The sequence below is a fragment of the Ctenopharyngodon idella genome, chromosome 15 (assembly GCF_019924925.1).
Source record: "Ctenopharyngodon idella isolate HZGC_01 chromosome 15, HZGC01, whole genome shotgun sequence".
Classification (NCBI taxonomy): Eukaryota; Metazoa; Chordata; class Actinopteri; order Cypriniformes; family Xenocyprididae; genus Ctenopharyngodon; species Ctenopharyngodon idella.
This window is the reverse complement of record NC_067234.1, coordinates 1,806,920-1,834,362: the sequence shown is the minus strand read 5'-3', so window position 1 is coordinate 1,834,362 and position 27,443 is coordinate 1,806,920. Positions and strand designations below refer to the sequence as shown.

The 27,443-nt window shown below is 36.1% G+C and overlaps 1 protein-coding gene across 2 annotated transcripts in view; it reads left to right on the top strand.

Moving 5' to 3' along the window:
- Positions 1–21,455, top strand: part of irs1 (insulin receptor substrate 1) — a 30,371-nt gene extending 8,916 nt beyond the window's left edge. The window contains exons 2-3 of one of the 2 annotated variants that reach the window (XM_051863488.1): positions 1,219–1,281; positions 18,923–21,455. In XM_051863488.1, coding sequence (XP_051719448.1) covers positions 1,219–1,281; positions 18,923–18,927 — 68 coding nt within the window. In that variant the 3' untranslated portion in view covers positions 18,928–21,455. The remainder of the gene's footprint in view (positions 1–1,218; positions 1,282–18,922) is intronic. The other variant, XM_051863489.1, reaches the window with a different exon arrangement.
- Positions 21,456–27,443: the final 5,988 nt, after the last annotated feature.

Genomic DNA, 27,443 nt, shown 5'->3' with positions numbered 1-27,443 from the left:
GTCCTCTTACCCCTCTTGCTCCGTTTCAACCACGTTTTCCTTTTTGTTGTTTTCCCCTCCCTTTCATGCATCCTTTAAGAGATTTGAAATGCCAAGCATTGTGCAGCAGCCTGACCAGTTAGAGGCGGAGCTCTGGGATCAGATCAGAGGGAAATCATGGGTATTCAGGATAGAACCAAAGCATCAGTCCAGGATGAATCCAGGGAGCTGTTTTGAATTGAAATCAGGCTATTGTTTATTTGTCATTAATAATTTGAAGCTTATGAACTATATATATAGTTCTTACTGACCTCAAATATTTGAACGGTAGTGTATAATGTTACAAAAGCTTTCTATTTCAGATAAATGCTTTTGAACTTCCTATTCATCAAATAATCCTGAAAAAAAAAAATGTACACAACTGTAATAAATGTTTCTTGAGCAGCAAATCATCATATTAAAATGATTTCTGAAGGATCATGTGACACTGAAGTAATGATGCTGAAAATTCAGCTTTGACATCACAGGAATAAATTACATTTTAAAATATATTTAAATAGAAAACGTCTGTTTTAAATTGTAATATTTCACAATATTACAGTTTTTTTTTTTTTATCAAATAAATTGTTTTTTGAAAGAAATATCTTATGCTCACCAAGGCTGTTTATTTAATGAAAAATACAATAAAAAACAGTAGCATTTTGAAAAATTATTACAATTAAAAAAATAGCTGTTTTTATTATTTTAATATATTTTAAAGAATTTTGTAACAACATAAGTCTTTAGTCAATGTAAATGATATTTTAATGTTTTATCTTCCACCAAAATCCTAATTTTGAATGCACAGAGTCCTCAATATGCATCTTTCCTCATTAAATTATACATTTTTTAGCTGTAATTATTCATGTTTGTGATACAAAATGATGCAGTTATGCAGTAGTAATAGTGCATTTTGCATTATTAATGTTAACTATTAATTGAGCATTCATTTACATTACAAATGATGGAAAGCTCTAGTTGGTGCGTGAGCAAAGATGGATCAGGCAGGAAGCCGGTTCATAAAAATGGCTAAACTAGAGATCACTGTCAAGGTCATAGTGGGATGAGGTTGGCAGGTCTAGTGCTTTGTTCTTTGATGAGATCCTTGGAATGCGTGTGAACGGGGAAATGAGAGGTGTGTGTGTGTGTGAGTAGCTCCAGGGTTGGAATGTAACAGCAGCTTTTGTGCCTGTTTTACAGAGCCGCTTGTTAAAGTCGACACAGGCAGAGATATGGAGGGATGGAGAGGAAGTAAAGAGAGAGGTAGGAAGGGGCACACAGCAGGAGAAGGAGAGGGAAATAAGGAGGGTTTAAGAGATTAACTGATCAAGGCTGTGTATAAGAGGAACCAGAATTTCTCCAATCAGTGTTTCATGCAGAGTGACCCATCTATATCCATACAGCACACATAGGATTTGTTTTTCTTTGAAGTGTTTTAAGGCAGCAAGTAAAATGTTTGCTTAATAAGGGTAACCTATTCCTTTCAGCCCTCAGAACATTTTGGAGTAAGTACTCTCATGTGCATTCATACAAATTGTGTTTTTAGTATCCAAGGTCAAAATTTAGCAGATGCTCAGAGCACATTATGCCACCACCAGAAATGACACATATCCAAGTAATATGAAATGCAAGGATTTCTCGGTTCTTTATTTGCAATACTTCTATATCTTTTATAGTTCTGTCTAGTTTCGTAGTGTTTTTGTCTTATATTTTATCTACATTTATATCTATGCTGTCAAAAGTTTGGAAACATTACCATTTTTTGAAAGAAGTCTCTTCTGCTCACCATGGCTGGATTTATTTAATCAAAAACAACAACAACAAAAAAAAAAACAGTAATATTGTGAAGTATTATTGCAATTTTCTGTTTTGATACATTTAAAAATGTAATTTATTCCTATGTTTAGTGAGCAGCAAATCAGCATATTAGAATGATTTCTGAAGGATCATGTGACACTGAAGACTGGAGTAATGATGCTTAAATCACGGGAATAAATTATATTTTAAAATATATTACAATAGAAAACAGTTTAATTTGTAATAATATTTCACTATATTACTGTTTTTACTGTTTTTTTTGATAAAGTCTTCAAATAAATGCAGCCTGGGTGAGCATAAGAGACTTTTTTCAAAAACATTAAATAATTGTAATGTTTCCAACCGTTAGACAGGTATTGTTTTAAATAGAATGTATTTAAATTAATTATTTCACTCAAAAACGAAAATTCATGCTGTTCCAAACATGTATGACTTTTTCACAAAAGGTGATATTAAAGTGTTAGTTCACCCAAAAATGAAAATTCTGTCATTAATTACTCACCCTCATGTCGTTCCACACCCGTAAGACCTTCGTTTATCTTCAGAACACAAATTAAGATATTTTTGATAAAATCCGATGGCTCAGTGAGGTCTCTTTTGCCAGCAAGACAATGAACACTTTCAGATGCCCAGAAAGCTACTAAAGACATATTTAAAACAGTTCATGTGACTACAGTGGTTCAACCTTAATGTTATGAAGTGACAAGAATACTTTTTGTGTGCCAAAAAAACAAAATAATGACTTTATTCAACAATATCTAGTGATGGGCGATTTCAAAACACTGCTTTATAGCAGAGCAGCTGGTAATCCCGTTTACTTTCATTTTAACGAATGTCACAAAGGAGGCGTGTTAATAAGAGAAACGTATAAAAGGGGGAAAATAGCGCACCTAGGGGGCGTTGTTCCTGAGGCAGATATCCTGCAGGAAAGGTAAACGTGATGACGTGTGAGATGACGAGTGACATATGTCGTGTGACGTGCGGTTCCGGCCTGTTGCTTTTGGACGCGCTCCAGTGAGTTTGGGAGAGGAGAAATGATTGATTGTACTTGCACGTACAAGTTTCATACAAGCCCACTCCAGTTTATGCGTGCTGGCTCAGCTGATACGGAGATATCCGATGGATTCACGTCGATTAGACGCCTCGTCGTTCCCTAAGCACTCATCATTGAACCTGCGATCTGCTCAAACCTGCAGTTTTGAGCATGCTGATATGGAAAGAAACCCACTGTTATCCGGTGACAAATTTTGGAACTTCTATTGTATTGCCATATCGTTGCCTGAACTGTGAGTGACTGAAAAAAAAACTCTACTTGCTTGAACCCCTTAGCAGGACCGTCACCAATTACTCAAAACTGAGTTGACTTTGCATTCAAGCTGTTTTTCCTCTTCTGGACTCATGATTATTGTTGCTCCACTCTATGCAAACTTGTTAATCTGTTTGTGTGAAAATCTCAAATCCCCCCCCCCCCTTTAAATAAATGAACTTGAGAATTTATCTTGTTTTTTTCTTTCCTTTTTTTGAGTATTGATTATTGTATGCAACGGGTGGCTTTAGAGCTAACCGGGAAAAGTTTAAATTTGACAGTCTTTACTGTCTGGTGCCCAAACAAAAAAAAAAAATATAATTTTGAGATTAAAAGTGTACATCCGGGTGTCGCCACCGTTACAGCTTCATGAAGCTTTGAAGCTTTACAAATCTTTTGTTTCAAAATCAGTGGTTCGGAGCGCGTATCCAGCTGCCACAGTCTCGTGTGAACCATTGAAATTTCGAAACACTTATGACATAATGAAGCCTTGTTTACTGAAATCACGTGACTTTGGTGCTCCAAACCACTGATTCGAAACAAAAGATTCGTAAAGCTTCGAAGCTTCATGAAGCAGTGTTTTAAAATCACCCATCTCTAGATATTGTTGAATAAAGTTGTTATTTTGTTTTTTTGGCACACAAAAAGTATTCTCAACGCTTCATAACATTGAGGTTGGACCACTGTAGTCACATGAACTGTTTTAAATACGTCTTTAGTAGCTTTCTGGACATCTGAAAGTGTTAATTATCTTGCTGTCAGTGGAGGCCTCACTGAGCCATCAGATTTTATCAAAAATATCTTAATTTATGTTCCGAAGATGAACAAAGGTCTTACGGGTTTGGAACGACAGGAGGGTGAGTAATTCATTTTTGGGTGAACTAACCATTTAAGAATATTTATGTAGTTGTTTTCTATACATCAGCAGGGGACAGTGGCTGTCAAACTCCAAAAAGAACAAAATTAAATAAAAAAACAGTGGAGTTACATGGCTATACAGCTATATACCCAAGTATTTTAAAGTCATATAATTGTTTTTTGGGAATAGAAACCAGTTGCCATTTTAAAGAAAATATCACCCTCTCAGTCGCATCTCTCCAATGGCATGTTCTCTTTTGCATTTTGGTATTAGCTACAAAAGCTAATTCCGTTTAGTGCCATTGATGTTCATACGTGTGCACCATATATGTGTCTGTGAATATAGAGAACAAGAGTTTTTTGAGAACTACATTTTCAGTGAATAAACTACTTAAAACTGCTGAACATTTCTTCACACAAAGCTATCATTTGGCTTCAAGAGACTTGAAGTTGTTGAACGCATGTTTTATTTGGAATAGTTTTATGGTACATGTTTTTTTGGAGCTTGACAGCATCAGTCCTCAAACCCCCATTTGCTTTCAATGTACAGAAAAGAGTCAGAATGTCTCCTGTATTCATCAGAAGAAAGTTATACAACTTTTGGTTGAGAAAATAATGACAGTTATCATTTTTGAGTCTACCATCTGTTTAAATCGAAGTGCAGACGTAAAATAGAGAACAGAAAGTTAATTTCTAACATTAGAAATGCTGATAAACTGAAGTAGAAGTAACAAAGAATATCAGTTTCTATCAAGTGTTATGAAGTCAGATATGAGCTCTATCCATGTGATTATTACTCTTCTCATTTATATCATTAATGTTGAATTCTATGTGGTTATTGTATCATTTCCACATCAGAGATTTGCTTTTTGTTTTATCCGCCAAAGACAGAACCACATGAACTCCCACGTCCCCATTTGTTCTTCAAAGTAGTTCTAAGTTTGTCAGAAATCTCTCACAGAGTACTCGCACTGCTAATGTGTTGCTACTATTTAGGGTTAGGGTCGGAACGGAAGGGAAGGATGTGGTGAGCTTGGCCAGGTATCAGAGTGTTCTAGCTCCCACCATGAGACTTGGCATCAAACGGGTGGACGTGAGCCATAGGTTTGTAAGGGAATGATCCGTGCTGCTATTCCACCACTGCTTGACAGACATTTGAACCAACTGTACGGCCAGACGGATGAATGAAAGCAGAGTGTTTTGCATTGTCGGGCACCGGTAGGTGTCCCATTGTGCGGCCACAGGCTGGAATGGTATGGTCTTTTGGACGGGACATAGGGGTCTGTTTTTAAGAGATTGCAATGTCTGGACTGACACGGCAAAAGTCTATCAATAGCTTTAATAAAGCAGGCTTTGTTCCTTGATGGCACTAGATGTGTTCGTTCCTCAGTTAGGTTGGCAAAAGTATCAGTACTTAAATCCTGAAATAAAACAATAGGGGTGCACCATTATTAAAGTTCTGCCAATACTGATATTTATATAAACAACCATTCAAAAGTTTGGGGTCAGTAAGATCTTTATAAAAGAATCTAATACTTTTATTCTGCAAGAATGCGTTAAATTGATCAAAAGCAAAAGTTAAGACAGTGTTACAAAATATTTCCATTTCAAATAACTTTATATCATATGAAAGTTGTTATATATCTCAAATGAAAGTTTTTAAAAGTGTAAAAAAAAAAATGGAGATATAATTAATTTTTAAGTTTTAACAATGAGATTATGTGGTTTTTATAATCAATTAACACTACTTTTGTCATTTTTTTTTTTTTTTTTTTTTTACAAGATGGACAAAATTTGTCACCAAAAAAGTCATTGGGTTTAACCAAAATTTCGGTTTTGCCGAATGACATTTTTGGTTATACCGAATGACGATATTTTCAAACAATGCTAACAGGCTGATATCTAGCTAGCTAGCAAAAGGACAATCAAACATTTTATATTTAATAAGTTTTTTAAATATTACAACATTTTCCATGTTTTATAGCGGTTGTACCGAATGACCTGATGTTTCGGGACATGCGTATGAGCAAGTGAAAACATGAATTTTTCAAATAGTTTAAAGAGAGTTAGTTACTTTGCTTCAAAACCATTTGGTCCTTTGCAGGTGTCTAAATGGTGTCACATCCTGTCACGTGATACTGACCGCATGACTTGATCCAAAATGGTCCCTTTATATTGGTTACTCCGAATGACATCTATGAAATTCATTTTTCCGGACATTCTTTCTCATAACAAAGCAACGACTTCTACACATAATTTTAATACCATTTTGCACTATGTTGATATATGATGTTATAAAATCATGCCAGAATAAAAAATATATACATTTATTACACATTAAGATATTTTAATCACAAATGAAGTGGCTGTATTGGCCTTTGGACAGTTAAACCGAATGACCTTTTGACACTTCAAATCTTTAAAATACCTTTATATGTAGCAAAATATAATTAAAACCTTTTGAATTCAATAAAAGAGATCAAGTTGTACTACCTTACATACTTTGGATGTCATATCTTTGTTTTGTTTTTTTATTAATAAGGCATTTGGACAAAAAAAGGACCCGTCACGTCATTGACCCATATACAGTACATACACACATTTTAGAGAGAGTGGTTTTTTTTATATATATATTTTCATATTCTGGACTATTTTGACTGTATTTATTAAAAATAAAAAACTGAAGTCTGTTCTAAGTCTGTATCATGACAACCCTAGTACACATTTCCATGTGTCTTACATATTTATGTTTAGTTCTGTTGAGCAAAAGTGCTGAGTGGATGTTGGATCTGTTTTTTAGTGTGTGTGTGTGTGTTTGTGTGTGTGTTTGAGAGAGAAGCAGTACTGTTCTTCCACTCCTGCTCCTCCCAGCTCCGTTGGTCTGGAAGAGTTCCTCATGGCCCAGTTGGATCCATCAGCTTCATGTCCTTACTTCACCCCAGCCACACGCACTCCTTCTCTCCCTCTTTTTATTTCTCTTGCTCTCTCTCTATCTCTCTCTGGTCAGGGTTGGGGCAAGGCCAATGCAAGAACAGAGAGTTCATAAAGATATGACAGGAAAAGACATCAGTGTGTGTGTGAGTGAGAGCGCTTGTTTTAGGTGATGTGCAATATTTACGACTCTGAATTCTTCTTTACGATGTTATATTTGCTTTTAGAGGATGGCGGTAAATCACTCTCCTCACAGTTCTCCCCACAACAACATAGTAGACGCCATCCAAATGAAGCTGCGGCAAACTCACTGACTGACATTTGTTTTTGTTTGTGTTTGCGTTACTGGCGGTAAATACGACCGTGGCGCGAAGCTGAAAGCCATTCTGGGACGTGTTTCACAGAGAGGCTTACATACTTTGTGAGCTCTTGCAGGTCGCCTTTGTCAGTTTTGAATTTGTTGTGAAGTCTTTCTCTGTGTGTGTGTGTGTGTGTGTGTGTGTGTGTGTGTGTGAGCGCGCCCTTGTCGCTGAGGTCAGAGCGCCAGTGGAAAGTTTCTCAAGTGAGTCCGCTCAGGCATGCCTGCGCCTCAAGCGGGCCGTCTTTTATTTTCTTCTTTCTCTCTTTTCACCCCCTTTTTCTGTGTAACACAGTTGGCGTTGTGAGTTCCAGCTCTTTGTTGTCAGATGCCTTTTGTTTAAAGGTATATCACGTGTAAGTGTGTTGAGTGAGTCATGCTGCTCCTGCTTATCAGGGACACTGAGTTTTGACAATGTGAGCCGACTCTTGTCAGGTGAAGTTCTCACGACTTGTCCATTTTGGTCTTTTTATTCTGTCTCTGTCTATCAGGAGACTCTTATATCTCTGTCTTCACCAAAAATAGACTTTAATTTAAAGGGTTAGTTCACCCAAAAATGAAAAATATCTCATCATTTACTCACCCTCATGTTGTTCCACACCCATAAGACTTTCATTCTTCTTGAACACAAATAAAGATATTTTAATGAAATTTGAGCGATTTGTTGGCTCCAATAGCCTAGTGGGCAGCACGCCGACATATAGTGTCGTCGCGCTTCGGCAGACCCGAGATCAAGTCCCGGCTCACGGACCTTTCCCAATCCCGTCCCCCTCTTTCTCCCGCTTCGCTTCCTGTCTGCTTACTGTCCTATCATAATAAATGCATAAACGGCAAAAATAAATCGTAAAAAAAAGAAATCGGAGCAATTTGTCCCTCCATTGACAGCTACGCGACTACCACTTTGACGCTTCAAAAGTTCATAAAGGGATTGCAAAACGAATCCATATAAATTGAGTTGTTTAGTGCAAATTTTCTGAAGAGACACAATCGCTTTATATGCTGAACACATTTAATTTGGGCTTTAAATAAATTGTATGGTGGAGAAAATGCTATATTACTGTTACAACAAATAAAGCTCTCTCTGATTATGCTATAATTGACAAAATAGTGTATAGTTTTCTCTGGGGCATGGTACAAACATGTTACTCGCGGTAAATCAAGAAAACAAGAGATTCAAACACTAACACTATCTGTGTGTTGAGCTATATAACAATGATTTTTCTATCGATAAATGTATCCAATCAGTTGCTCACCTGTCTAATATAACACATAATATTTTAAAGTGTCTTTGGTGTTTCCCTATGGTGTTTCTGTGGAAGTTAAACCAGAAATCGAGGTTAATGTGGATATGATGTCATTGACAGGCGACACAATGACATGGGCTGTTGTTACACTGGTTAAAATCGCTGATTTCTCTGGATTTAAACATTGTTGGAAACATTTAGGATAATGCAAGTACACACAAGTCAGCAAAATCTATAATATTGTTCTTTTTGGATATTTTAATCCAAATATCTTACATATTATTCCATTTTGTTATTATCAATTTAAACACAATTGTGCTGCTTAATATTTTTGTTGAAAGATTGATACTTTTTGAAAGGTTTTTTTTTTTTTTGTAACAATGCATAATTTTGATCCATTTAATGCGTCCTTGCTAAATATTATCAATATTATTATTATTTTTTAAATGATCAAAAAACAAAACAAAAAATCTTACTTACCTCTAACTTTTGAACAGTAAATAAGTTTTTTTTTTTTTTTTTTTTTTTTTTTTTTTTAAATCAATATCATATTCATATACCTCATTTGTATGTTATTTTTCAAAATATTTGTAATTCCATGTAAGATATATCTCACCTAATGTTATAGTATTTACCATCATGGTATCATCATTATATGGTATCACCATGGTACTTTTCGTTACAGTCTTGAGTCCGTTTTTCTTTGGAACTGTCAATAACCACTTTCAAAGTCTTCCCTTACAAAATGTACTGTGGCTGACTGTACCATGTGCCATTAATGGCACTGAATGATAATACCATTGTACTTTAATATATACCATAGTTTTTCATCATGACAATGTATAAAAACATGTATGTATTAGCATTAGGGATGTGCGAGACTAGTCGATTAATTGACTAAATGATACTGCTGCTGCTATTCAACATTGGAAAGACTAGTCATTTACTTTTTTTTTTTTTTTTTTGCATTTGTTGAACTACATATATATTTATACATGATTACTATATTCAAATACCATGGTATTTATATGATCCTTCAAAGGTGCAAGTGCTATAGTATTTTCATGTTTTTCGGACATGATGGAAACATGGTAATACAGTGGTATTCTGTGAAGTACCTTGGATACCATGTCCAGAAAAACTTTAATTTCCCATGGTATTTTTGTGAAGGTCATAAGTCATATCATTTCTTTCCCTTTCTATCAAGACATGTAACCACGTTCAAAGTGTGAGCAAACATGAGAGCTTTTGTGAGCCGTGTGAAGTAGGTCTCCATAAGCCTTCCCTGATAAGTTCTTTGAAGATCCGCCTTTTCTCACGTCCGGGGGAATGCGAGGAGTCAGAGACGACGAACAGCAGCGGCTGCTTTCACCTCGCGTCTGTATCAAAAGAGGCCAGCGGCCGACGGCCATCTTGGGCTGAGGAAAAATCTGCTTTGAGTCTCGCAGTTTACAGCTCCTAGGATGAGTGCAGCGGCTAGGGGAGGGGAAACCGAGTGTGTGTGTGTGTCTCAACTTGCTGAAGTAGGCAAAACATCTGGTGTGTGTGTGGGAGATGGAAGTTTTTCCTTTGCTAAAGGGAATGGTATTTGGCACACGCTGTCTCTTCCACATCACACACACAGAGCTGATACAGCCGCTTTGTTTTTCTCTGGCCCCCAAAACGGGCCACACCATTGTGTTCGCTTGTCACAAACAGCAACATTTAGTGCTCATTCTGTTTCAAGATGTTTTGAACCTTCGATTTAATTCCCGTTTTATTCGTTTTTTCCTTCGACTGCGGCTGAATTCTGCATTGGTGTGTTACTTCGGAGTGTGTTGTGGAAACCTCTGATGTGGCTGTGTGTGTGGTTTCTCCCCCAGTACTGTGAGAACGCAGAGTTCTCCGATCGTGAGGTAGTCAGGAAGTTCCTAGTCATCGTTTTGTGTAGGGATGTATGCCAAGACTGATTTCATTAATGTTTTAAAGAGCCTCTATTATGCTTTTTCAAATATTACTTTTCATGCAGTGTGTAAAATAGCTCTTTATGAATGTAAAAGGTCTGCAAAGGTTTTAAAGATCAAAGTGCTCAACAAAAAAAATTGTCTTCTAAAAGAAAGAATCAAACTGCCAAAATGAGTCGTCAGCAATTCCAGCCTTTCATTTTGTTACATACTTACGTAACAATGTAACAAATTAGCATAGTGTCAACCTATGGTCTTCATTGGCTGCCTGCAAACAACGTCTACTTTGACCCGCCTTCAAACTCTGGAGTTGTAGCTGAGGCCTGGAAGAGTTTGGTTTGTGTTGTCTGGAATTTATATGGAAAAAACAGATGCCATCATTACTGTTCATATCACTGTGTATCAAGCAGAGCTGAAATTCAGATTTGTGACCCTGGACCACAAAACCAGCCATAAGTCACACGGGTATATTTGTAGCAATAGCCAGCAATACATTGTATGGGTCAAAATTATCGATTTTTCTTTTATGCCAAAAATCATTAGGATATTAAGTAAAGATCAGGTTCCATGAAGATATTTAGTAAATTTCCTACCATAAATATATCAAAAATGTATTCTTGTAATTGGATATGCATTGCTAAGTAATTTATTTGGACAACTTTAAAGGCGATTTTTCTCAGTATTTTGAATTTTTTTTTTTTTTTTTTTTTTTTTTTTGCGACCTCAGATTCCAGATTTTCAAATAGTTGTGTATCGGCCAAATATTGTCCTATCCTAACAAATGGAAAGCTTATTTATTCGGCTTTCAGATGATGTATAAATCTCAATTTCAAAAAAATTTACCCTTATGACTGGTTTTGTGGTCCAGCGGTAGACCCATCATCAACCATCTGACCAATCAGAGCAGAGTAAGCTCTCAGAAAGGAGGGGTTTAGAGAGACTGAATCTTCAAACTGTTTTCAAACTTTTAGAGAAATGAGGTGATGTTCAACTTATCTTATGAGAAAAATAACGTGTTTTTTGATCTTGGATGCATGTAAACCTAATACCTTCGAAACAAAATTAGGAACTTTTAAAATAGCATAATATGGGCACTTTAAATGGAAATTTTGTAACCGACTACTAGTCTAACAAACCCCCTGAAGACTGTCAAAAGCAATCCATTTGAAATTGCTTCATCTATGAATCAAACCCCATTGAATGCCGCTGAAAAATATACTGTATGCAATGTACCTGCCTTGCTTTATGATCATTGTACATTAAACTTAAGCATTCACTCAATCAACATAGACTTTTTTAAAAATATTTTTTACTTTAAATTTTATATTTATTTCATATTTTATATATTTATTTCATATTTATTAAAATCAGCTGAATCAATAGGCAGTGCAGGACCAATAATTACAAACTCAATAGCCTATTATAAACAGAATTTCTTAAATAATTGTTACATGCCAAAATACCTTGTACATCCTTTGAATGGACATTTCTCTGAAATGAGTGCATTTAAAGTCTGAGATAAATTGAAATTATTTTATGTTCCACTCCAGAAATACAATAAAATAATGTGTTATTTTAAACTGTAATATTAACATGACTCTAATTTGAATGCAACCTTTATAAAAAATATAAAGCAAAATGTGCAAAAGAGATTTAATTTAAATGATTAGTTAGTATTTCCAATGTCAACTGGCAGCAGCAGTTTCATTTAGTCAACTAGTCATGCACATCCCTTGTTTTGTGTCAGTGTGGTTTGATTGTGTTAAGTAAGCACGTCTCACTTCAGAAGTCTAGGATTGAATTCATCAAGAACCCGTGGTGTGTTTGTGTGTGTGTGTTGGCATCAGCGCTGAATGTTCTCTCTCAGCGAATATGACCTGTGTACTGACGTCAGTCGTGCCGAATCACAGCACACACTGCGGCACACATCTGTAACCATATCCCTCGCAGCGCGTGGGGATAGATGTGTGGAAGCTTCAGTGGGCTAAAAATGTCCCCACTCTCCCGGGTCTTGGCACAGCATGCCTGTGTGTGTGTGTGTGTGTGTGTGTGTGTGAGTGTTACACGGCTGAATGATGTTAGTTCATTGAGCTGATGGTAGATGAGCACCACCCCTCACTTGCGGCCTTATAAGGCTCTCTGCAGAGTAAAGCTCCAAATCCCTCCTCTGCAGACGCTGTATGAGTTTGCAGATAACTGTACTGAGTGTGGGAGCGTGTGTGACGTTATGCTGGCTTCTATTACATGTGCTTATTTTAACACATGCATGTGATGCATGTGATATGTTTGTGTATGTAGAAGGATAGAAGAGGCACACATATCCTTTGGGAAAGTCAAGCTGTCGATTACAGTCAATATTGTAAGGAGGCCAGAATATTCCCACGGGGGTATATGGATGAAGTATATGGGATGTTGAAGGTGAAGTGTGAGATAGTCACACCAAATGTAACTGCAGCCTGTTTTAGTAGCCCAGTTAGGCTGGACATCATAACACGAGCTGCACGATTAATCATTAAAAGATCGCAATGTTGATTCAAACACTCACGTGATCTCATTCTTAAATGACACTGATTCTCCTATGTTTAATAACTTTACAAAATCACACCGGAACATTCAAATCTGCGTCGGCGCTGCCACTGAACCAAAGAAAGCGGTTGTCATGCATAGGTATGCAACAGCTTCACAAACAGTCTTTTCAACCACACAGTATTATTATTTCTGTGTCACAAATATTCATAATATCACAGAAGTACTGGGATAAAAGTTTATAGTTTGGATATAAACGCTGTAGTCTACGGAAGCGATCAAAATAGAGTCAGAAGACCCGTTTCAAATAAGGATTGTATCAATTATATCGTTACACCACCAGGTGGCGACAAGTGACTGTTAAAATTTATTTGTAATTGAATCATTCATTCAAGAGATTCGTTCAAAAACGCTGATTCATCCAGTAAATTAAACAAATTAAAGGGGACTCATAATGTCCCTTTTACAAGATGTAATAGAAGTCTCTGGTGTCCCCAGAATGTGTCTGTGAAGTTTCAGCTCAAAATACCCCACAGATCATTTGTTATAGCTTGTCAAATTTGCCCCTATTTGAGAGCAAAAACACGCTGTTTTTGTGTGTGTCCCTTTAAATGCAAATAAGCTGCTGCTCCCGGCCGCTTTCCAAAAGAGGGTGGAGTTTAAACAGCTCACGCTTCGGTTGCTCAACAACAACAAAGCTGGAGAATCTCACGCAGCCAAAATGAGGATTGTCAGTAACGGTGTTCAGCCTTACATTGTTCAAACCGGAGTCGGACACTGATGGAGAGACTCGGGAAGAAGTTACAACTTTTAAAATGCATCTGGACATTTCTGAACAGTTAGTGGATAAATTTATGTAGTTTCTGTGGAGTTGATTCAACTCATCGACTAGCATGTGCCGTCATGTTAATCTTTTGTGCAAATCCAGCGTTGAATTGACCCTCGTTTGTGAAGCAGTCCGGCGTAAAATGACGGCATGGCAACGACACTCTACTACAACAACTCTTCCTCTTCTCTAAAGCAGCCCAACATGGCCTCACCCCCTTTGTTGCATGTTCCCAGGGGCGGGGTTTATGTAAATTTTCGGGTTTGTGATGTCACCAACCCGGGAAGAAGCTCGTTGTAGTCCCTACCAGCCATTTGTTGTAGTCTTTAAACAGAGAATTCTTTAAAAGAAAATATCTCCCTTTGCATTGAACTTTGAGCATCATAACTTTGCAGACTAGTTTATGCTCTAACAGCAACATTACACACTAACTAAAGTTGAAAAAATGAAATCATAATTAACCACCCCTTTAAGTATGAGTGGGTCATTGAATCCATTATTCAAACCAGTTTTTTTAAATAATTCATTTAGATTCTTGAACAATTTAAATAGACTGCAGCAATTAACATTTTGTCTGAACCTCTAGTAAATTACATGTTATTTTGTTTAGTTGTTTGTTCAGAATCGTGGGAGAATCGTGATCTTTGTTTGAAACAAACAAAAAAAAAAGATGATTCTCAATTTATCCAGCTCTACTAATGGTGTGGGACTACCTGTTTTTTGCCACTCATGGTACAGAAATTACACGCTATCATTTTTAAAATGTATTTTCCAGGCCTGCAAAGGTACATTGTCAATTTCTATAGCGTCCACAAATTTTATTACTATTCCAAATTATTGAAATATTTCATTGGGATCATATTGGTCTTTGAGCTCTTCTGTTTAGCCACACTGAAATCTTGTGACTTTTTTTCTTTAGTGTCACATTATCCTTCAGAAATCATTCAAATAAACATAAAAAAACATTTGTGATGCTTAATATTTTAGTGGAAACTGTGATGTATTTTTTCTAAAGGATTCTTTCATAAATAGAAACTTCAAAAGAATAGTATTTATTTGAAATAGAATCTTTTGTAACATTATAAATGTATTTACTGTCACTTTTGACCAATTAAATGTGTCCTTGCTAAATATAAGGATTAATTCCTTCAACAACAACAACAAAAAAATCTTACTGACCCCAAACTTTTTAAGAGTAGCATATTTTCAGTATATTTTCAATTTTAGTTTTCAGTACTGAATAGAATGTATCATTAAGTTGTATAATTGAGATGTGTGCATGTTGTATTGCACCAATTCCAGGAATAGAATTCTAGAATCTGAATTCTGGAAATGCAGAATACTACCAGTAGCTCCTCCCCCTCATTCCGGGATTCTGTGACTTCCGGGAGCGGCATTTTTGAGTGGCACTCCCTCTCTTCTTTCTTTTTTTTCCCACGCTACGTGTTTGCACAGTCCGGCAGCTTATAATTTCACCCTCTGCAATTTTCTCCAGCTCTCTGGTTTTCTAAGTAAAGAGGAAAGAGGCCCTAAAAATGGCCGCACTATAAAAGCGCTTGACGTCGGGCTTGCTGCGGAGATGTGAGGGGGCTTTCATGTTCTCAGCATTGCACTATTAGACCCGCGGCTCTCTGCTCCACTGCTGCACAGCTGTATTTATAGCTGAGGTTTGTCTCAAGCCACTGCCTCTTCAGCTGTGAGCTCAGGCCTGGTCCTTCCCGTAGATTTAAACTGGGGCCTAATCATAACTGTGAGCTCCGTACTGTGACCGCCTTCTCCTCAGCTCCATCACAGGGCCTAGTGTCATGCTTTCTGTGTAAACTTGAAATAAGTAATGGAAAAGGATCACAATTGATTTTAGAGGTTAAGTGATGAATCTGTATTTGTTTTGAATGTAAATAGCAAATCAGGTCAGTTGTTCCATGTCGTAATGGCTAGTGCTCTTATGTATAACATCATGACGACTGTGTCCAAAGCAACAACAGCTTCAGGTAAAAGGTCTGGGAACAAAATCAGACCAGTCTAAACAAATAAGCTCACTCCGATACAGGAGAGGTTGTGTATTCCAGGGCAGAACTGTGTCAGAATAATGTCAGCTGGATGGAAAGAGGGCAGCGGTTTGAACAGGAATACATATACAAATACAAACACTTGTAAACATAGTAAAAGTGAACGTCAGAATTGACCTTATTTACTTTATTGAAGAGAGAGTACACTTCAGAATGAACATTGTCATCATTTACTCACCCTCATGTTGTTCCAGATGTACGTCTATGATTGTCTTTCTTTTGTGGTGTGTGTGTAATTTTCATATATATATATATATAATGTATATGTATGTATGTATGTATGTATATATGTATATGTGTGTGTGTGTAATATATATATATATATATATATATATATATATATATATATATATATATATATATATATATATATATATATATATATATATATATATATTCAAGATGCAAAACCACCATCAATGTCTCATCAAAGTAGACCTTACAACATGTGCTTCATATTTCTTTTTGAGTTGGATCGTTTGAATGAATCAGTTGATTCAGTTCATTTCAGTGAAAAAACGATCCGTTATCCATTGTCAATAGTGTTCACAGTTCACACAAAGTCACTTTCAAACCAAACAGCTTTCTTTTGGTCAACATGGCGAAGTCACGTGCTGAACACAAAACACAAGTGAAATCTGTAGGGGGAACTTTTTGACCCTCAGAACTCCCAATTATGCAGATTCCTATTGGAATTACTGGATTTTGCCAGATTTACACAGACATAATACAGATTTAAAACATAAGGATGAGTAAAAGTCTTTTTCTTCTTCTCAGATATCCAGTTTCCCATCACTTTATTGAAATACACTGTGTGCCAGGGCCTTAACCACCATAGACATTGAGGGGGACAAGTCCCGCCCCCAATAATTAGAAATGGCCAAATTGTCTCTCCCAGTATTTGATATTATTGATGCTGCTCTGTACTCCATTTTGCACCACTTTGTTTTTTTGTTAGGATCACCAAGAAAAAAAAAACCTTTTAAAGTTACATTTTTAGGCTGGTCTGCCTCAGCGGTCTAACAGCGCTCATCACTGTCAGAATGAGTGAGCTGACCAGTCAAATTAAAGAAGGCGGGGCTTACTGTTCACAGAAGCTGCGACGCTGTCATTTTAGCAGTGAAAGAGTATGTGACGAGTAAGTAGCTAAACATTTAATATTTGACGACTGTTTTATGATTGAAATGTTCAGCAACTGACAGTAATATCCGGTGATGCAAACTTTGTTGTTTTGAATTGAAAACATGCTATTATTTGATTAATATAATATGACATTAATGTAATTCATAACTGAATGTGCCAAGACAAGAACGTTTTGCGTTTTTTCACATATTAGATATACAAATAAGAGTGAATATATTTAAAAATAATATATATATATATATATATATATATATATATATATATAATAAAAAAAATTTTTTTTTTTTTTTTCAAATAGTTTAAATTCATTACTTAAGAACGATAAAAGTTGCAGGTCTATTGTAGTTATTATTTCTTTTTCGTTATTCCCTTAATTCCTTTTAATTATTTTTTTAAAGGATTAGTTCACTTTAAAATGAAAAGTACCCCAAGATTTACTCACCCTCAAGCTGGACTAGGCGTATATGACTTTATTCTTTCTGATGAACACAATCTGAGTTATATTAATAAATATCCTGACGCATCCAAGCTTTATAACGGCAGTGAATGGGGGCAATGAGTTTGAAGCTTAAGAAAGTGCATCCATCCATCATAAACATACTCCACACGGCTCCGGGGGGTTAATAAAGGCCCTCTAAAGCGAAGCAATGCGTTTGTGTAAGAAAATTATCCATATTTAGTAAGTTCTAAAGTAAAATATCTAGCTTCCGCCAGACCGCTTTCCGTATTCGACTTACGAAGAAAGTGTAACACCTCTCGCAGTTCAAAACGCTTACACTATGTCCTATGCCTTCCATATTCAACGCGACGTCAGTTATGCTTTCTTCTTAAGTTGAATACAGAAGGCGGTCTGGCGGAAGCTAGATATATTACTTTATAACTTGTTAAATATGATATTTTTCTTACACAAATGCATCGCTTCGCTTCAGAAGGCCTTTATTAACCCCACAGAGCCGTGTGGAATGCGTTTATGATGGATGAATGCACTGTACTGCGCTTGGACGTGTCAGGATATTTATTACTATAACTCCGATTGTGTTAATCAGAAAGAAGAACGTCATATACACCTAGGATGGCTTGAGGGTGAGTAAAGCTTGACCTAATTTTCATTTTCATTCTAATCTTTTAATTCCTCCGCGGGGAAAAAAATCGTGTTCAAGATATGGTTATGGTCTTGCTGTGCACATGAATTTTCATGTTGACTTTAAAGCCCGTATCTGAAGTTATGACTAATCATAAGCTCAGCATTACAGCACATATGAGCGACGTCTTGATGCCGTCAGCGTTTGTTTCAGAAGCGGTGGTGAACAGGTGTGTGCTAATGCTGTCTGTCTACATTCTGATCTTTTAATCACAGTCAGTGAGAGTATTATATAATGAAAACAGCTCGTAGTTGTTTGTGTGTGTGTCTGAGTGGATTAGATATGCGATTGAACAGGGCAGGAGTCGGGAACGCCACTTTCAGATGAGGCTCACATCCACTTGTAAATGGATAAAGGGAGAGAAACAGAAAGAGAGTGGATTGTCTGCAGCAGGTCTCTCTCTCTCTCTCTCTCTCTGTGTCTGCCAAGCAATGATGTCATAAAGCTTTTGGCTCCTCTCTGGCTGTTCAAATCTGTGTTGAGCGTTTCCAGGGAAACGGTGATGCTTGTTTATCAACCGTTGGCAAGGTCAGTTACTCCTCAGGCCGAAGAAAGAGTGGTGTTTTCAAATAAACGAAGAAAGGGAGGATTTGTTTGTTTTTGTGTATAAGAGGGCGCCACAGACAAATGTGTTCCTAAAAAAGCAGATTAACAGTGTGTTTCTACTGTAAATAGTGCTTTTAGGTTTTATTTGGTGTTTGATCATCTAGCTAATGTTCATTTCTCCTTTTTTCCACCAGAATGAAGAGTAGAAAGCCGCCGCTCCTTCAAGCATCAAGACTCAAAATCTCTCCCCGTTCACCACAAGCCAGACCTCAGAAACTGGACCTCAATAAACTCACTAACCTCATTTTCCAGGACCGCATTATCACCCGGACGCTACCAAAAGCATATGGACAAAACAGATCTCTCAACATCACGTATCCGGACCTCACAAATGCTGGATTCCACTAACCATAAATCTCCGGACTTTTACTATGTGCACCTTTTTAGACATTACCAGACGTTACTGTCCAACTGTTACAGACTCGGTACAAATCAATTTCTGCCATCAAACATGGTAAAATGGCACCTTTTGAGGTGAAGGGCGATGGTACTGCAGTAGTAGTAGTCTCTCAACGATGTTAATATTTATGTAAATGATGGTACACATGTTTTTGGTACAGGGATGCTTTACAAAGCAGCCATATTGTGTTGGGTTTGTACGACAGTCCCCAACAGTGTTGATTGTACTTCGGTACTGCCAGACATTTCCATTACAGATGAGATTACATGTTGCGATCCAGCTCTCAATTAGACACTTTTATACACCCAGTACGGACGACCTCAAACAGCCAGACTTGACCTCAGGACTTTACGAAAGAGTTTACACACACACACTGTGTTTCAGCACTGTGAGCCATGACTGACCTCATGCTGCCAAACACACACTGTGATGTCTGTCAAACCCTCGTTTCATTTCATACCTGCTCAAGTTATATTCTGTTTAATTGTAATAATAAGCATGTAACTTATGTGGAGTTTATACTGGCCTCCAAACAGAACTCCACCCCCTTTTTATTTTATTTTATTACTTTTAATTTATTTTATTTTTTTATATATATAATTTTCTGTTTTATTTCTATTTTTATTTTATTTTTATGCTAATTTTTATCAATTAGAGTCTCATATAGAATATATATTTGCTTCCAAACAAATTTTAGGACTAATTTTTTTTTTTGATGTTATTTTCTGGGTTCTTTCTTTTATTTTTTAAAACCGTTCTTCTTTTTATTTGTTTATTGTTTTCATGCAAATTTTTTTTTTTTTTTTTAAATAATTAGAGAATATCTCATATATTTTATATGGTTTATATTGGTTACCATAGATCGAATTTTCCATAATACCTGATTTGGCAACTAACAATACAGTTGAGATTTTGTGAATGATGTCAGGTGAACATTTTTAATTCTGGCACTAACATTACAAGTGAATAAGTGGCCTTACAGCCCAAATAAAAAGCTTATTCAATCAATCACGTTCATGGGCGTGTAATCCCATGACAAAACTAACGTTTCTGATCAAATTGTATCACCAGTATTTGGTCAAACTGAACAAAAACTTGCACAAGAATGTGCCGTAACGTTTCTGTAAACGTCTAAACCTTGAAGTGCAAGTCGTTTTTACAGGCAGCAGTACTGTTTTTTCATTTTAAGCATCCTGCTGTTAAGTCTCGGAAGCCAGTCAAAGTTGCTTGCAACTTTTTTTAGGCTGTTTTATTTCATTACAGTTGAATCTTTTATTTCATATGGTTTATTTTTGCTTAAAATAAAATGCTGTGGCGATGGTAAGGTCACAGCAACAGGTTAAAAAAAAGAAAAAACTCGATGTCTGTCATGTTTGCTGCTGAAATTAAACAAACAATGAACAATCTGTAAATTATTGAATATATAGAAATGTTGTTCTTGGTTCTCTTTTAAGAGTGAAAGTATTTAACATTTCATGGTTGGTGTTTCATTATCATTTTTTTTTTTCGTTAAGAATCTCGACACATGTTTGTAAAATGTGTCTACTGTTCTGAAAGTTTTTTTTTTGTTTTTTTGTGGGGAATATTTGCTTTTATAGTAAAATGTATAATCCAACATTTTCGAGAGAATGGTACGGTTCTATACTGTAGATTCCTTATTAAAATATGCTTAATGTAACATGCACATCAGGGACTCCCCCCCCCAACTCCGAACGGTATCACTTTTGGGAACCTGTTACACTTGTTACGCTGTTCCCTGAGCTCCGATTGGCTGTGACAGTGGTGTCCCTGTAACCTGATAGGCCGTTCTAAAGGTTGCCTGTTATTCGATAGGTTGCAGTTGTCGATTTATCACCCTGCGGTTGTGTTACGATACAGGGTGTGGGTCATCACTCTTCCCACCATTATGTGGCCAAACCTTCGACATCTCAAACAAACTTGTTGTTCTTTGTAAATAATGTATTGTATAAAAGAAAACTGATTATTGGTGGATATTGGACTGACCAGAGATGTTTGGTTTTATGGATGCTCAAAGCAAGCAGATGATTGGTCACCTTTAATGAATGAATTGAAACATGTAAACAGTATGAGTGGATGTACAGATGAATGGATGTATGCACATGTAAACAAATGTTTGTTTTAAATGAATGAAATGAGCAGCAGCAAGGAGAGGGCTGTGTATACCCCTTCCCTCCCCCCTATTTAGAAGAATGGTATCTTCTGGATCCTTGACGTGTAATAAAGTAGAAGCGCTTATCTTTTCTGAACTTCTTGTTTCCTGTGCTCTTTATGACTGTCTTTTGAGCTTTGTGTCTCCCTGATGACATGCGATACGAGAGGCTATACTGTGAATAAGGGTGGTGTTTAAAAAAAAAAAACCCAGCATGCAGCAGACTGCCTGCAACTCCTTCCATAATAGTCATATTCATAATGTAGTGTGGCTTTGAGTGCCTTATGACTTTAGTAAACTATTTTAATTCATTTAACCCTTATGTTGTGTTCAGGTCATTTTGACATGGAGAGGATTTTCTTTTTCCTCAAAAATCACTAAAACTTACTGACTTCGCTCACACAGGGTATAACTACTTCTCTCAAATTTTCGAGATAAATTTTTTACTTTTTTGGGACTTTTTTTTCCCCCACCTTGTAACACACGTGGTGTTCCTAATCAAAAATTACCAGCTTACAAAAAATAGCTTACAAATCTCTCATTATGCTATATTATCACCAAATACTGGCTTCAATTTTTTTGCCAACTTGTTTTTCTTTCAATTAGGACAGGTTTTGTATTTATTTTTGATTGTAGGCTTTATTGATCTGAGCTTATATTGGTCAAAAATGGCCATCCATTAAAAATGAATAGGGGAGACTGAAAATTAGAGAAACATTTAGTGTTCAGGAGCGTTCATCATGTTCACATATTTACGTGTGCTTGCAAAGATAGAGGCCTCGGACCTGCGCATTCATGGATACATAAACACACGTTCATGTACACAAACTATTTTGAGTATTACAGGCTTTTTATTACAGGAGAGATGAACTTTATCCTCAGATCAATGAGGCCTACAATCAATCCGTTTGAAAAATAAATATAAAACCTGTCCTAATTTAAAGAAAACAAGTTGACAAAAAAGATTGAATCCAATATTTGGTGATAATATAGCATAAGATATTTACAAGCAATTTTTAAAGCTGTTAGAGGTTTATCAACAGCATAAGAGTTAATTATTTTTAGTATTTTGTTTATTTCTTGTATATTTTTCTATATATATATATATATATATAATTAAAATTGCTATTATTTTCATGCTATAGGCACAGTATTGGCTTTGATTTAACTAAATAAATATCTTTTCTCCTCTCCTCCTGTGGCCTTATGGGATAAATATCCAAACTGAATGGTAGTGTACTTAAAGGGATAGTTCACCCAAAAATGAAAATGATCTCACCCTCAAGCCATCCTAGATGTATATGACTTTCTTCTTTCAGACAAACACAATCGGAGATATATTTAAAAAATATCCTGGCTCTCCCAAGCTTTATAATGATAGTGAACAGGGGGCATGTTTTTTGTTTGGCTACAAAATGCACCACAACCCCCCCTCGTTTTGAAAGAAGATTTTCATATATACCTAGGATGGCTTGAGGGTGAGTGAATCATGGGATAATTTTCATTTTTGGGTGAACTAACCCTTTAATTCTTTCTTCCTGTTTAGCAGGGACATATGCATATTTGGCCGAAGAGCGTGTTTTAGCACGGCTGGAGTCATTGGCATCTAGTAGTGGTATAATGGTGGGGTTTTACCTGTACATCTGTCCTCTAGTTATATTTTACTACATCTTGGCTTTTATTTCCATAGAGTCGGGTACTAAACAGGAGTGTCTGGAATTGCAGCACACAGACTGGGCTCTAGAGGCCTGCAACATATGGAAAGTCTTTCAGAATGTGGAGAAGGAAAGAATGACATGAGGTGAACCTCATCAATGGAGTTCTCCACAGACATTCCTTCAGCAGGAGCTCAGTGACGGGCCAGCAGCAAACAAAAGATCTCCTTACTGTGTGTGTGTGTGGGTGTGGGTGTGGGTGTGTGTCTGTGTACGGGGTCAATTTGTGTGGGGTGTGGAAGAACTCAGGTAGATAAACACTCTCGAGACTTTAACCTGCTAGCTGCGAGGATTTTACCTTGATTGTATTTAATAGTATTTAGTATTTAATTAGATTGGAACATGCTGTCTGGCAAAAAGTCCACCATGTCCTTGCTTCCACCGCCCCAGATTTGGAGAGTTCTCGCTGGGGACGCCGTCCTTAGATACCCTCCTTTAACTCAATTAGCCTCCAGTAAACTCATCTGTGTACCATTCACTGTTTCAGATTAGTGATGCACACACTGTAAACCCAAACAGGTTGCCAAAACTCAAAAAACAAAAACTGAGGCAATCAGTGCCTCAAAATTTTTAAGTTAAGAAATTGAGTTTAAGTAAGCAGAACTTGCAGATTTTTATTTTATACTCATACATTTTAATTGTTCTTAACTTGAAATGTTTGAGTACACTTAATTCATACATTTAACTTAAAATTATCATGTAACCTCAATATAAACATTTTTATTAGTGTAAACTTAGCTAGCTATAACAAGCTAATTCAGACAATGCTAGCTTGCTAATTTACTAGCATGTTAGCAGTAGCATGGTATAGCACTTGCTGAATGAGTACAGCAATATAAAGCGTTTAACAAAACAATCACTACTAAATCTCACACTTAACATTAATCTTGCAGAAGAAAAAAAAACATATGTATAGCATTTACTCTCCCTTTCATGTACCATGGGCAAAGCATGCTGGGAAAAAGAAATCCCAGCCCAGTTTCAGTTAAACTTAAAAAAATTAAAAGAAATGAGTTCATAAAACTCAAAACAATGAAACAGTTCAGTTTACTTAAAATATATCAGTTCTGTAAACTTGAAAGAAAAATAAACTGCTAAATACTCATAAAAGTTAATTTGACTGAACTAATTTGTTTAATTTAAGTTTATCCTACTCAAACCAATTAATTATTTTGAGCATTAGAGTTTACAGTGCAGGTTAAAACATATTAAAGCAACTAGCCAATAAATAGAAGCAAAACTGCTTTTAAATCACCTAATTTATGCATATTTTGTGAGTATAGTCAAATAAAAGTGAATTAGTTTAATTTCTTTTACCTCATTCAGTACTTCAGTACAAGTTAGGAAAAATTAGAGTCCACATTATATTTTGCTCAATTTAAGTGTATTTTGTCATCGTATGTTATACATCCTATAAGTGAATGATAAAATACACTTCAATAAGCATTTTATCTGATCACTAAAAAAGATAAAATCACACCTCTTCTCAAGCTGCGTTATTTGACATATTGTTTATGTTTCCACAAATGGCGCAGGACGGGTTATGGCCCAAACTGCTTTAAAAGTTCATCTAAAAACTTTCAAATGCTTCTGACAAAGGACAATGAGCAATATTGAAACAATGAAGCTGACGTGCAGTAACAAAGAAAGCTTTTAAAGTCTTTAAACCCCCCTCCTCCTTGCGGACACATACATACACCTGGTTTATAAAGTGTTTATAGGTAACCAGGTAGCTGACTGACAGGAATGCCAGACATGTAGTCATGGTCTCTCATTAGGCAGAGAGAATGATTGAGGTCCAATACCAGAACATGCAGACACACAATGGCTTTTTTTTAAAGCACATGCTCCCAGTGTTGTCTTTGTTGTAGGGTGGTATAATCGGATCTCTCTGCTTTGCTTGGATAAAGTTTCATCTCCATCACAAGCGTACACGCTTACTCTGAAGACCACAGCAGGTCCAGAAAAGCAGAGGGTCCCAGCTGTTCAACTAAACACTTTCAAAATCATCTTTCTGCTTTATACTATCCAATAAATCACTGTATCAAATATCAGCTGTGTAAGTTTACATTCTCTGACAGAAAGACTCAGAGTCTATGCTGTCCTGTTTGTGTGTATCAGTGTTATTTTAGTATTATAGTATTATATATATATATATATATATATATATATATATATATTAATATATATATAATTTTTTTTTAAACAGCTTTTATTTATATATTTTCTGTTTTCGTTAGATTTTTTTTAGTAATTGTATGTTCTTTTGTCATTTGTATTAGTTTGTTTCAATATTTCGATTTAGCTTTAATTTATATTTAATTCAGATTCAGTTTTTAAATTTTAGTACTTTTTTAGTACTTTTAGTACCTTTTATTTCAGTTAATTTCCAAGGCAAAGATTTTTCGTCTAATATTTATATTTAATTTTATTTCAGATTTATTTCAATTATAGAAAAAAAATAGTTAACAATAAAGGACCAGATTTAATAAACGACAAATTAGCGTGAAAGCACGCAATCCCAAAAATAGCGCAAATGAGAGTGGAAAGTTGTGCGTGTGATCTACTGAAGACGTGCAAATGAAAGAACACAGACGCAGCCGGATCATTTCCATAATGACCAACGCAATCTACCAAGAGCAGGGCAAATTAACGGCTGGTTTAAGACATGATTTTTGGGGCGTTAAAATGGCGCAAATACCAATGGCGCAACTAGCGCAAACCTTAGTAAATTGCATTGTGTGATTCATTTAAATACTCTTCTCCCATAAAATTTTGCATCTGAAAGGGAAACTCCTACAAATGCATATGCAATGTATCCACGCCTTTTCAGCGCTATTTTTTCACTGTGTCTTAGTAAATCCTGACAGTAGTTTTTTTAAAGGGTTAGTTCATGCAAAATGAGAATTCTGTCATTTATTACTCACCTTCATGTCATTCCACATCCTTAAGACCTTCATTCATCCTCGGAACACAAATGAGGATATTTTTGATGAAATCTGAGAGGTTTCTGTTCCTCCATAGAGATCCAACGCAACTACCACTCCAAGATCCAGAAAGGTAGGAAAAAGACATTATTAAAGTACTCCACGTGACTCCAGTGTCTTAAATTCAATTTTATGAAGCTTTCTTTGCACAAAAAAAAAAAAAACATATTTTACCACTTTATTTACAAAATAATATTATCTAAAGCATGTTCACGCAACAATGCCAGCTCTTGCGTGAACACAAAACGCATGCGTCATGATGCTCTCGTGAACACTCGCGCATGTGCGTTGAATTGACGCGCGAGTCTGAACACAACACGTATGCATCATGAAGCTCTCGTGAACGTGTGTTGCAGATCAATATTTTTGTAAGTAAAGTGGTAAATTACGTTTTTATTACACAAACAAAACACTTGCGTCAATTCATAAAATTGAGGTTAAACCACTGGAGTCACATGGAGTATTTTAATGATGTTTTTCCCTACTTTTCTGGACCTTAGAGACTTCATCAGAAAGATCTTAATTTGTGTTCCGAAGATTAACGAATGTCTCACGGGTGTGGAACGACATGAGGGTGAGTAATTAATGACAAAATTTTCATTTTGGGGTGAACTAACCCATTAACACCAAAATAGGCTGTTAGTAAATCTGGCCTAAAAACAGGTGTGTATAGGAATATTCCAAGTCAAGCTCTATCAACATAATTTCATTTTGACCCAACTTTCTCCATTGACAGCAATTCAAAATCAATAGTGACAGAATACATTGTTTTGAAAGCAGAATGACTAGTGGATATCTGTGCCCAATTATCTTTAGAGAGCTATTAAAATTGCTAAATGGAATTTGTCACATGACATTTACAGCTCTGATGATTGGCTTAAAAAACTTTGGCAGCAGAACTAAGCCCCCATTTGCAGAGAAGGCATATTTCAAATTGCATACTTTCTGTGACTGCCATTGAGATGCTAACTTACTAATTTATGATGATATTTACTACTTATTTACTACTTAACTAAGTTGAATGTAATAATGAATTATTGAAAACAAAGAGCCCATATGATATGCAATAGGAGAGTTTGAGATGGTGTATGATTAAATGGATTAATTTTTGGATGAACTAACCCTTTAAGTATGCAAAAACCACTAATAGGAAGTAGGAGAGCTCCGGAAATAAAGAAAAGTATACAAAAAGTACCATGGTATCACTCTTTTCATTGCAGTTTTTTCATTGCACCATGGTACCACCAGTACTGTACCCCTTGTAAGAGAAGGAGGAGGTTCCTATTGGATGAGTCAAACTCATGTTTGGGTGGGCCAGGACTATCCGGGGCCTCCAGGTCTGGACGCAGGAGACATGAATGAAGAATAAGAGTAAAAAAGAGA